This window comes from Macadamia integrifolia, chromosome 9, assembly GCF_013358625.1.
Source record: "Macadamia integrifolia cultivar HAES 741 chromosome 9, SCU_Mint_v3, whole genome shotgun sequence".
NCBI lineage: Eukaryota > Viridiplantae > Streptophyta > Magnoliopsida > Proteales > Proteaceae > Macadamia > Macadamia integrifolia.
The window spans coordinates 16672891-16686392 of NC_056565.1; the positions used below are offsets into that span (position 1 = coordinate 16672891).

The 13502-nt window shown below is 39.2% G+C and overlaps 1 protein-coding gene across 1 annotated transcript in view; it reads right to left on the reverse strand.

Annotated features, from left to right (window-relative positions):
* The window catches only part of LOC122089376, a 16525-nt gene continuing 3023 nt past the window's right edge, over positions 1–13502 (reverse strand). Inside the window, exons 2-5 of the mRNA XM_042659053.1 lie at positions 4573–4685; positions 4122–4493; positions 1392–2055; positions 1–416 (exon numbers count right to left, since the gene is read on the reverse strand). Coding sequence (XP_042514987.1) covers positions 343–416; positions 1392–2055; positions 4122–4493; positions 4573–4685 — 1223 coding nt within the window. The 3' untranslated portion in view covers positions 1–342. The remainder of the gene's footprint in view (positions 417–1391; positions 2056–4121; positions 4494–4572; positions 4686–13502) is intronic.

Here is a 13502-nt window from a genome sequence, read left to right on the forward strand (position 1 = left end):
TGTTGTTGTGCAAAAGCTCTTCTATTTCTCATTACATTTCTGCAGGATAGTCATACACCACAAGAGCAGCAGCGATAACATGTAATCAAAGGCCTGCCAACCTCTGTGGCTTTGACCTGAAAACACATCCGCCGGCAGCAATATAATCAATATATACACGAACAAAAACAAAATATATCCCACTTGGATGAGAGGCACACCCTTCGTGCTGCTCTCACTTCTCAAGTACCTCCAATCTCTTTTTTCACTTGAAAGGTCTGGGACTGACGAGCCGCTTTTGTCCGTCGGAAGCTAGTGAGGCGATTTTAACTAGGGAAAAAAAAATCTCCATCTTATCTTCCATTATAACTCTATCATCAGTAGCAACAGCAGTGGAAGTGCCCTTACAAAGGAAGGAAGTAGGCCGCCTGCAGAAGCTGAATCAACCACAAATGGATATCAGAAGCAATATCTAAGTTTTGGGATTTATTCACAGAAAAAACAAGAGAGAGTGATAGGAAATTGATTTATTACTTTCATATCACCCTTCCGTAGAACCAAAACAATGAGAACTGATCTTCATTCATAATTAGAAGAATACTATTTACGACAACAAAAAACTCAGCCTTAGCCCAACTTAATGGGGTCGGCTACATGGATCCATACAAAACAAAATAGAAAAGTCCAAACATTTGAGGGGAAAGGGAGAGATGGAAAGATGAGAGATGACAAATGAAAGAAAGATAGGAATAATGGGAAAGAGGCACACAGCCAAGCGGTTTGGAATATCTCAGCTAAATTGGGTCGGCTACATGGATCATTGCCCTAATAGGCTCTATCCAAGGTCATACTTGGGACAAAATCTCAGTCCAAACATTTTAGGCCTGCACCTAGCTCTTTTGGGCTCTCCTTCAATCTGAATCCGATCACTCCTTACTGGGGTGTCCTCAGGCCTCCCCTGAACATGGTCATACCACCTCAAACAACTTTTACGGAGAGGAAAACTATTTAGAACCAAGGATTTAGTACTGATCTATGCCTAAGCTATTTGAAGTGACAAAACCCCCATCCTTCCAACATTTGGAAGTATCAAAAGAATGACTGCCTATAACCAATGGGAACTTATCAGATTCAACTTTCCTGGGGGTCAGACCACTAGATCTAGCGAGGAAATGTGAACGGGCTTCTTTCTACCAAAAATTGAACAATAGGGATTCCACAATCGACGGGCATTATTCACTTGCAGAAGCTACACTAACAGCAGAAAAACCAAGCTGACCATGATTGCTTGCATTACACACGGAGGATAAAATGTGCAGAACACTCTAAGTTAATTAACCAAATACCATAATAATTACTAATAGCATCAGCTTAATAGTAAGACACTAAATTACATGAAGAAAAAAACTCACATGAAGATGGCAAAGGTGAAACTGATGGTGTAGCATTAGGAGTCCGATCTTCCATGCTCTTACTTGGAGGCCGAGAATGGGAAAAAACAACAGCTGGCAACGGAGGAAATGTGGGAAGTGAACGTGGTGCTGGTGCAGGAGAGTCTACATGTAGATTTGGTGCAGCACTAGGGTTAGGGTGGTGAGGAGATACTACTGGAGAAATACGAGGGGCCAAGCGAGGATGATGCCCCTTGGCCCTGGTTGTAGAACCACTTCGGCAACCAGGAGGCGGCTTTGCTGTGTAGCTACTGTCGGGGACAGGAGCAGGAGCCATATCGACATCATGGTGGCGACTTTTAGAATGGTGATGATGATGGTGATGGTGGTGGTGATGGTGGTGGTGGTGGTGGGGTTGGGGCACAGGAGCTGGACTGGGTGAAGATGACATACCATTGAGGGAGTGTTCCAAAACATAAGAAAGGTGCACTGACTTAACTCTACCAAATACAGTGTTATTGAGTCCAAGGTTCCTTGCAGAACCATTGTTTATGGTTTGAGCCAACTGCTTCAACCTTGACTTCAGAGGAGGAAGATTCCCAACTGCCGGCAAGACAGATGCCTGAATGGTAGTAGGAGGATCCACTGTCGACCCGTCTAAATTCGTCATGCTAACATACAAATTCTGCATTCCACAAAACATAGGTAATCAGATCCATGTCCTCAGAATAGTAAACATCAAATATCAAGCAGAAAAGGATATTCTTCCATGCAAGTTATCAAATGAACCTGGCCCAAGGTAATGGAAGAGGGAGCCAGACCAGTCAGTCTGGACCATCCCAAAGATTAGGATGTACCCCCTCACCCCATATATCCGCCTTTTATGTGCAACTGATTTCAACGAACTCCATCAAGTAAAGTAAGGAGTCAAACTGATGGACCAATCCAAATTAATTGGTTTTGGGGCAATATTTTGCCTCAACAGTTGTGATACTGACCCACTCTGAGAACCAACATCCAGTTCAGCTATTGAAGAAAGTCTTGGTTTGATACTGTGTTTCCATGTTCTGAACTCCATCAAGATAGATCCATGGTTGAATCCACTCAATGGAAATCAGTTAATTAACTATGGGGGATTTCAGACCAAGGTAGACGCAGTCTTTTTGAGCAGATACCAAAAGTGAAAGCTATCTCTGTACCATCCATAAAAGCCAGGGACAGAACTGATTCCTTGGACCTAACTTTCATGCCAAGTATGGTGGAATTCGACTATTACAAGTTATTTTGGTACCCATGTAGGGAAACTTCAATAATTAAAAAATTCAATAACTAGAAAACAAAAAGAGACATTCAGAAACAATATTAAAACAATGAACATGGGCTTGACCACCATGACTCTCAAACTTAGTTGTAAAATTCATTTCAGAAGCCACTGCTGTTTGGTGAATGAAACAAACATTTTGGACTACCTTTCATATAATATTTGCATATATTAGAAACAAAATGATTATAAAGATAGGTTCAGTCAGGATAAGGCTTAGTTGGTTCGAGCATAACCATATAAGATGTAAAAAACAATGGTTATGCATGCCTACCAGGAAAGCCTTCCCCCATGGCCTGCCTCATTTTTCCATGTGGAAAGATGATGTAGCAATTCCCATCATTGGCCAGACTGGACACTGTTTGGACTATCCACATGTCAAATTAACAGCCTAACTCAATAGCATACCCTCACATGTATGTCCATTCATGCCCACAGTATTCCCATAGTCCTGAAAATTTTCAATGCCTCATTTGCTACTTGGCAAACTCCATTTGGCTGAAAATTGACAATGAGCAGGGGACCTTGGAGTGTACCAGTCCAAAAAATCTGTTCCCATCCGAGTTGCCACATGGCAGAAATTTGGGTTCATGCAGGGATCCCTTAAGAATTGAGCCGCAAAGGAAACCATTGCTCAAAAGATGTGTGTAAATATGTACCATGAATTATTATGATATCTAAAGTTACTCACAACAAATGCAGCTGGCTTGGTGGTTAAGGCGTATTTATGTAACATAGAAGCTCTAGTTAACTCTCTAACAACAAACATGTAAGCTTATATTTTAAACATGGGCTGGGAATGTCCACATCAGCCAAAATGTAGCAAAATATGTCGGAAATGCAGACAAATTACACCATGGGCCACTGTTATACCAGTTTGGGGACCACAACTGAAATGAAATTGACAACTATGTCACTGCCTATCACATTACAAAATTTAGGACAAAGGAGAAGTTTTCCTGGATGGCTCACGACTGTCAAGGAATCCGGTTTACACTTTACAGCCCATCTAGTTGTACTATGTGGAAGATTGATGCTGCAATTCCAATAGTTCGATCTATAAGGAATGGTATAGATTGGCCGTGTGTAAAATTTTAAACTCAATTTCAATCATTTACCCCTCCAAGGTACCAGTGATTTCCCCTCTATTTTCAGCCATCCTTTTCTTCACAACTATTTATCAGAAGTTATATTTTTCTACAGGATTCTCAGAGATTTATTTTCCCAATTGCAACTCTGGGCTCAAGATTGACATCTGAGCAGGGGACCTTGGGCCTACAGAATTCTGGCATTCATACGTTGGCCGTCCAGGAAAACATTTCCTGACAAACAATGCATGATATGATATTTACCCAGGCAAAAAGAAACCATGCTAATAAAACTATGAAATAGAATGACATGGAGGTCAAAAGAGGATAAAATGGCCAAACCTCATGTTGAGTCAAATGTAAGCCAAACCTCAGCTGGTTCGTCAACTCGATAAAATTTTCTTGTATTTGATAAATAGAGAAGTTTAAGGTGAAATTGAAATATATTTGCGCTTTCTGCAGAAGGAATCCACTTTGTTGGGGAATCACTGTAATTCCATCCTTGAATTTTAGAACCTCAAAAGAATATGGATCCCCAAACAATGTCTCATTCACGTGGAGATATGATTGCTGTATAAGCAAGGACTCAAAAGAGGCCCTCAGTAGACTTAGCCCAGCTGAAGTTATGCTTGAATGTTTGTTGTAAGGCGCTACTGCAAACACCACCGTTGTTGAGTTTGATCCAGCCAAACTCTTCAGGGATATTACAACCACCTGATTCAGTGATCTTGTCAGATAAGAGTTAACAGGGAAAAAGAAGATAATACTGGAGGGAAAGGGAAGGTATCCATACCGTGGAGTCGGGAATTTCAATCTCATCAAAGATGTTCTGCTCAAGCTCAGGAATATTTTCTTGTATCAGAGAGAGTGGCTTTTGCAGTTTAAAACTTGCCACTACATCATAAGCTGGACAAGAAGTTTTTGTTGGTCCCTTGGTGTAAGAACTAAATAACAGGATTGAAAACACAAATCTGCAAATTAAAAGAAAGTACCACCCCTATTTCGATGCCTACACGTCACAGTTTATATTCAATATTTAAAGTTAAGGTTCAAAATAAAATATGTATGCCTAAGCTAGTATTCCGTGTATCAGAAGCAATCAGAAAACATGTATAACACAATTCAATGCATCACAGCTTCAAAGTTCAAACACAACTATTCAGATGAGGCTGGCACTGGACCAAGGCAGTTCTCTCAATGTCCTTCTAATCATGCCCTCTCAGCATCTTTAGTATTCTGATGTGGAAACCCAGGTCAAAATATCCTGTTGGGTTCACTTATTGGCCCACCCAATCACCAAATAGTTCGATTAAGAACGGAGTGGCAGAACTGTAAATACAATGATTGATGTAGGGTCTCTTTGGTATAAAACTGAATCAAACTCATGCTAAAAAAAGGGATAATTCTGGAATCATAAATAAGAAGTAAAGGAGTGGAATAACTAGAAAACTAAAGGGTATGACGGAAATTGGGATATAAGGGGTTTAGATAAGTTGAAGAGGGAGGTTGTCTTCAACCTTAAGTCATGGTAGGAAAGGAACCAGTGGAAACAGTACCTTCAAGGTCGATTCAGCCCCCCAACCCTAGTCACCCATCTCATGGAAGGTCATGAAAAAGTGCTTAACCCTTACTGCTGAACCCACACTACTCCAGTCTCATTTATCCTGTATCAGTCCAAATACAAAAGCTCCCAAAGTTGAAGATGGGGGTACAGTCAAAATCAGTGATGGGTGGCTGGCTTGTAACTCAGGGAAAAGTGAGCTTTCCAGGTCTGAAATTCATGGGGAAGGGGTTGCAGTCACAAACTCTACTGGATCCATGCCAAAAAGAGTTTCAGGGCATAAGTACTGATAAACAACAAATTTATGGGATGGTACACCGTAAACAACAGAGTTGCAGGTCACGGTTGGGTCTCAGGGAAGATATCTACCAACAGAAAAGGTTCCAGCCAACAAAGACCTAGGATTTAGGTTACATGGGGTAGGAGGACTCGCGATTAATGTCGGATTACAAAGGGAAACAGGGTGAGGAGGACCAATGCCCAGTTGTGAATAACGGTTATCGCTGTACAGGGCGTTGGTTACAGGTTTAAGCAACTCAGTAAAGCCAAAAAATAGGAGGGAAACAGAAGAAGGGAGGTCTCGCTGGGGAGAGAGAGAGCATGAGAGAGATTGCAGGGGAGAAGTTCACACACGCAAAGCCACGCTTCCACCAAAACTTGCAACTCCATTCTCTATGATCTGAAAACTCTATTATGGTTACAGCATATTAGAAGAAACTAAAACTTAGAAAGCACCTCCAAATAGCAAACTAAAACCAACTAGGAAACTACCATCTCCCTATAGCTATCTCCTACCAAAGAAAACAAATAAATGAAAGATTACAATGACATTCCTAAATCAAAGCCTAATACTCTACAAGACCACAACCAAACTTGGAAACAGTTCTTGGTCGGGGTTCTCAAACGGGTTCGCAGTCCAAGGAACATCTCCTGTATCATATTCTCTCCACTACCCCCATCGACGGGAGTGCATGGCAGAAAACAGATCTCACCTTTTCTTAGCTAAAAACATAACAAGTGCAGAGATCAGAGAGGGCACGCTGGAAATTTGCAGAATCAGAAACACGACATCCATAAACTTCCTTCTGTTCAATACTGCTGATGTTGAATGGAAAAATATCATCACAACCCCTTCCGATGGATCCATGAAGGCAAGACTCACTTTTATGAGTTGAAGGACTCAGATGCAGTGAGCATAGTGAAAGAAAAGGAGCTCCACCCCACTCCTCAGACAGGTGCGGAAGTCAGTTGGAAACTGGGAGGATTAACCATGTGCTATACAAACAATGAAATTAATAAGGTCTCCTCCATGGTCCACCATGACCAGACTTTGGAATCACAGAGGCCAAGCCACCTTTCCTCCACCTCCAGATTTGCTAATAGGACCAGTTAGCAACATGGTTCAAGATTTAGCGAAATATTTCGACTTTTGCCGAGCAAAATATAGTGCGATGCTGAAGGAATACAAGATATCAGTCAAACTTTCAGTGTTTTGCCAACATTTTGACAATATGTATAATTTCAGCAAAATTTCAACTGAAACAATACTTTACCCTTATAATAAATGCCGTATTTTGAACGAAATGGGTTGAAATTTTGATAGGAAAACTGTGATATTTGTGATTTTTTGTCAAATCAATCCCATACAAGCGTGAAACAAGTCATTGGACAGTAGAGGAACGCATTGGAAGCAACAATTTGCTGCATTGTTGGAAGATTTTCACAACATTCAAAGTTCAAGGTGTATCACTCTTCCCAAAAATTAATTTTTGAAAAAAAATTGGGTAAATACTTGGTGGTTGGCAGCAGCAAAAACACTAGTAGTTTTAATCCTGCCCAAAACTCGATGTGTTACTAGGATTCTAGGATGGGCATAGGGATGTCTTGATTTTATTCTTGACTCTCATATCTTGGACCCCTTGTCATGAACCACGTATGATACACAACATTTTATAATTATGAATGGTTTATAATTTTATGTCTACTCATTCTTGATGCATAGTTAAGTTGTTTAATTGAATTCAGTGTGTTACTGTTCTAGTTACGGGTGTTGATTCAAGCATGACCAAGGAAAACTGAAACCGACCCGGCCTATTTATTAAACGTGTCAGGCTCAAGCCCAACTTGATTAACATTTGGTTGCTCCCGGTGCAAGGGTGTTCGACCTAGACCAACCAATTAATAGCCCGACATGTTCAAAGCATGTTTAGAGATAAATGTCTCATTAGCCCGTTTAAAGCCCATTTAAGCCCTGTTTAGCCCAATCAAGGACAGAATTATCCGTTTATAATTGGAACATGCCCAGCTTATGAGGACCAATTACTTAAACGAGCCAGTAATGGTGCAAGGCCCTAAAGTGGGGAAGCCCGATTAGGCCCAACCAATTGACACCCCTAGTTCTAATACTAGATTGTGTGGAATAGGCTATATGAGAGAATGTATATAACAGCGTACAATGTACACTACCAAACTAGGGTCCAAAGTCAAACTACCATTTTGAGTGTGATTTCTTTAAATCCAAGGGTTGCTGATGTAGATCGCAGGAACAAGGCCCCACAACCAGTTTAAACCGGTTGCGGGATGCGACTGCTGTGGGAGGCAGCCTAGTCTGGGTTGGCTTGATTCTTGGTTCTTGATTGGTTCAACCCAAGTGATGCAGAATTGATGTTGTTGAACAGGGTTGACCCTTCAGGCAATCTCAACTGAGATAAACCGAGTCCGATTGGATTTTTGGATTCCTTAGGATCTTTAGGATTTTATTTTGTTTGGTAATTATTTGCAATCTTTTAATTTGGGTAATTGAAAGTCAATTAGGGAATTACCACTTTAAGTTTTATTTTGTTTCTAATTTTATTAGTTAGAATTTAGGAAGTAATTAGTAGTTGTTATTTCAGTTTTAGATTTTGATTAGGGAAGTTTTAATTTCGATTTATTAGATAAAGGCATGTAACCTAATTTAGTAGACAGAGTTGAATGATGAATTGATTTGAAAGTTTTCAGTGCCGGGTATGGTGCAAGATGTTTGATCCCTTCCCCCACCCCCCTCTTTTGTGCTATTCTTCTCTTCTCCCCTGCAACTCTGAGTTCATTCAAGGTTTTCTTCCCTTTCTCTACAGGCCCTCCATCACCAAGTATAGCTTGCGTGGAGAAGATTTGAAGATTCCCTCTTGATTCGTGGGCCCCATTGATAGCTCGCATGGAGGAGTTTAAGCTGCAAGATCTTAGGAAATCTTTGATTGATGTAGTTTCCATTTTCATATTTCCTTGTAATAGTTAGAAACATATTATATAGCTAGTTTCTAATTTTATTTCTTTACTTTTAGAAAGTAGGAATTCTAGTTTATTTGGTCTCTATCTTTGTAAAAGGGAGGGATTTGATTTGAATCGAGTTGATTTTATTTTATTTGTAATTAGTTTTCAAGTAGGATAATATCTAATTATAAGAGGATTCATTTCCTTTCCATGCAAGGAAAGACCCAATTTTGTAATCAATTTAAATTTACAAATAAAGGAAGAAGGCTGATCTACAGCCCACGAGTGAAAAAACAAAAAAAACAAAAAACAAAAAAAAAACAAAAATAACAAACAAACAAACTTTTGTGCTGGAAAACTGTGAGATGCAGTTTTGTGAGAGACAACTTGGGTGAGATGCCCTAGGGAAGAGTGAGATACTCGACCCAACCTATCCCCTCCCCCTTCTCTATTTTCTGTTCATTCTTTTCTTTCTATTTTATTTTTCCTGCGATCGTGATTGGCTTTTCAGCCCTGTCGAGTTCAGTTGAAGCTTGATTACAAGCCCCAACACCTACTACCATTGCAAGATCTGAGAAGACAAGTAGAAGACCTGCAGAATCTCTTTTGTTTCAGTCTATCACCTGGCAGCACCTATCATCCCGTTCCGGAATTAAATCCTAGTAATGTAGCTGGGAATTGGTTCTACATTAGTTGCACTATGTTTAGAGGGTCTAAAATAAGGTCTTTAGAATTTTATGAACCTAATTTGGCCATTTGGGCCTTGAAATCCTCCATTGAAGAAGAAATTCAGAATCGCAGAGATAGGAGGAAGAATGGCCAACTGCTTGCAATCACGCCACACTTGAACACCAAGTAAACTCAATGTAATTTCATTCGAAACTCGCTGAGAATCATTGGCTTATAAGCTATCATATAGAATTAAGAAAAAGATATCCTAACCCTATTCTATAACTGAAAACAAAAGTTAACTCTTACCTCTGACTCTATCTACGACTCCAACAAGAATTACAAAATAACTCAAACTCAACTCCCTACTAACTCTTATTGTTGACCAACTCCAACAAGATAAAATTAAAATTGCAATTTACATTAATAATCCTAATTAACTGAACGTCTAACTGCATCACCTCATGCCCACATCACCCATCAAATTTCGGCCCAAAAAAAGTATGGGAAGGGGTTGACAACTTTCATAAATTATGAGCTATTTCACTAAAAAGGAATCTGGTGGCATTTCTCTATTTTCATTGTCACTTTAAAATTCAATTTTAATACACTTTTCCTAGTACTGTTTTGAACTGAAATTTGAACAATAAGATTAGTGTGGGGTCCCCTAACACAATGATATAGTTTTGTCATATGAGGCATGTCACAAACCATTGTGACTTGATTCTTGACCCTATTTTTTTTAATTGGGAAACTTGAATTCTTCAATAGATAATGGGTTTCTAGTCGCCTAACATGTTTAGGGTGTGAAAACTAGAGTTTTTTCCAGAATCTCACGTAAAGGAGCTCAAAAACACCCAGAAACTATATCAAAACAGATAGGATTGGGCTATAAGTCTTGTTAATGGTCAGACTTAGGGGGATAAACAGTTCCTCAAAGTTTGACTTAAATCAGCTTGCCAGATTAGAAGATATGGGACAACCCTACTGGGGTAGGATTCTTGAAATAGAATTCCAGAAAAGCAAATTGATAGCAGAAAATAAGATATTCAGAACAGATTCAATCAAACCTTAAGCAACTAACAGAAATCAGAAACCATAAAACTAACCAGAAATTGAGATTTTAAGAAAGCAGACTTGAACTACGACTCCTAAAATTGAAGGGAAATTTGGATTTTAAAATTGAATTGAAACTAGAACTTGTAACCAGAATTCAGAAGAGAGAAACTTATGTTTAACAGATCAGAAACTAGCTTAACAGAAAATTATTTAAATAACAAACCAGAATCAAAGAGGATATAGAAATACACATATGCAGGAGAGTAAAATTCACATCTGACCTGTTCAATAGATTAAGCTATTAGAACAGAAGAAAGATATGAACCAGGAATACCACCTGATCCTCAGGGCTGGAATCACACCAAACCATAGCTTAAAATTCTACCAACCCTTCTACTGAATCTCACAGCAGACCAGTGCTCTGAATCTCATAGAACCAAAAGGCAAGAGCCAAATTGAATTCATCTAAAATCATGGGGAGGCTGTGTGCCTGTGCACTTATTTAAAGACTTGAACAAGACTGATTCATACTGAAGTTAGGAAAGCTAAGACCCATCAGAACAATCCTAAACCAAAAAAGAAACTCAAAACTCCTCCAATCACAGAATGTGATGTAGGAATCCTATTGCTAGTGTTGCACCGCAATGGGGAAAGAATTTGAAAGAAAACAGCGCTGGAAATTATAACTAATATCCCATCATTGTGCAAACAACTGAATAATAATTAAGAAAATAAAACAGCCTAACCAGAAAACAGGTCCAACAGAGAACCACAGGCAGAAAAGAAGGCCTAGTGATGTAGTTGGGCATTGAGTTTAGGACTACCTTTTTATTTGATTTAATTTGATTTCTTTCTCTTTAGATTTTGAAATAGGTCAATATTTAGTTTCCATTTTTATTAGGCTTCTATTTTTAGGATAGTTCTCTTTATATTGACGTAACTAGATGGAGATTTCAGATTTGAAGTTTTAAAATAAAATGGAATGAATGAATGTTTGCTTGGGTGAAACGATGGCTGCCTTAAGGCTTGCGTAGCCCTCTCTCCTTTGATCTTCTTTCTAATTCTTCTTACTTTCCTGCTGTAATTTTCCCTTTATCTGGAACTGCTCTGCTTCTAGTGACAGTTGCAGCCCTACACAAGCTCATCGATCTCCTTTGTGTTTGGCCTGCTTGGGCTGAGGCTTTGGTCGAAGGTTCCCTACTCTTGGGCGACTCAAACCCTTGAGATAGGGCTTGGAAATCTCTCACAACTGTGAGAATTCGCAATTGATTGCAACAACATCTATTGCCAATTGTTGACTCAGACCTTCTGTATCGACTGTTGGGCTGCTATTTCAAATCATTGGCTGTGAGAAACAAGAGACCCTTGTGCTGCGACTCTCCTCAAGAAATTTCAGGCCAAACCGAGATGATCTGAATGAGTTCTCTCCGTCAAAGCTCTCTTCAACTTCCACTGATGCAGTTGCACGATGGACTTAGAGAAAAAAAAAAACTTTTGATTTGATTCTCTTTGGATTTATAAATAATTTCTTTTGTATTAGTTAGTTTCTAATTTTAGATTAGTTTCTAATTTTATATTAGTTTCCATTTTCAAGTAGTTTCCATTAATTATTTGATTTTTCCGTTATATTAGTCATGTAATAGAGAAGAACTCAGTTTGGAGATTTGAAGTTTTTGATGAATAGAGATTTGACATGAAAACCATGGCTGCCGTGGGTTGTTTTCCCCCTCCCTGACTCTCTGAAATCTTCTTCTTCTTCTTCTTTTTTCCTGCTCTCTTACTCTGTTCTGGGCGAAGGCTGCAGCCCACTGAAACTGGGTTTTTCTCTCTTGTAAATGGTCTATTTGACCTAGGATTTTAACCGTAGATAGCCTCTCACTAAGCGACCAAACCTTTACAGTTTCTTGCCCTAGATCCAATTCTATTGTGAGAAACAAAATTTACAACGGCTACCTGAAACTACCACCTAGATCTGAGTTGCAGAGGAAACCTACCTTCTTCAACTGTTGTTTGATGTGTTAATCAGTTGGATCAAGAGGCCATTGAGTTTCCGACATTCGTTTGTAATTTCATATCATTCCAAAGCCTGAGCCATGAGAAGAAATCTCCCATGGTATCAAAGCAACCTCCGCTGGTTTTGGGTGTGTTAGAAGGTTGAAGATGACTCTTCAATCGGGGGTTATGTTTAGACCTTTTCTATTTCAATGGATTTTCCCATTATACCCCTATAAACCCCTTTTATACTAATTTGTCCTTTAGTTACCTCTAGTTCCAACTCCAGCCTTGAACAATAATTCAATTCCCACTTGTCCTCTCTTCTTAACCGACCCATTTAGAGATTAGAAGCTTCTGATTATTTACTAGATTGCCATTCCACTTTTAAACTTCAGCTTAATTACAATTCTGCCATTTAGTTGAAGCTTTATTTCAATACAATTGTTATTGGGTGTTGCCGTTGTTTTATTGAGTGCTTAAGTGGATCCTAAGCGATCCGATTTCAGCCCTTTGGGATTAGGATCCGCATCATCCACCCTGCCTCCTTTGTCTTAAGGTTGAAGACAACCTTTGTTTTTTTCATCGTGGAGTTCTTTTAAAACCCTTATTTCTGGTTTTCCCATAGTGACCTATCCTTAGTTCTTTAATCACTCCTATCCTTACTATATCTTCAATTCCTGATTTACCCTTTTACCAGAAAGTTACAAGCCTTTGCTCCTGTTGTGAAATTCTAAAAAAATTACGAATCTGCCACCCTTATGAACTTCAACTTATACACAGAATTGCCACTCTCTTATAAACATCAGTATATTTACTGTTTTGCCACTTAATCTTGAACTAAAGTGTTTCTTTGTTTATGTGGGCCCTTAAGGGATCCAATTCCAGTTTTGGAGATCCGCATCACCTAGTCTTCTTCCTGCTCTGATACTTGCACTGGAAAGTTGTATTTGCATCACTAGATCCGGTTTATCCTTAAGCGCATGGATTTCTAGACAAACCAGTAGAAAAGGCCATAAAAGCAGAATCCTAAGGAAGAGAATATATTTAATTCTTTGGCTGGTTTACAAAGAACAAAACAACTCCCACTTGAAGCCATTAATCAACATGGTTGAAATCTGCAAACCTCAAATCCCAATCCAGATAATTCTGAAACTTTGTCGAAGTATCAATTGTTTCCTCCCTCCCCA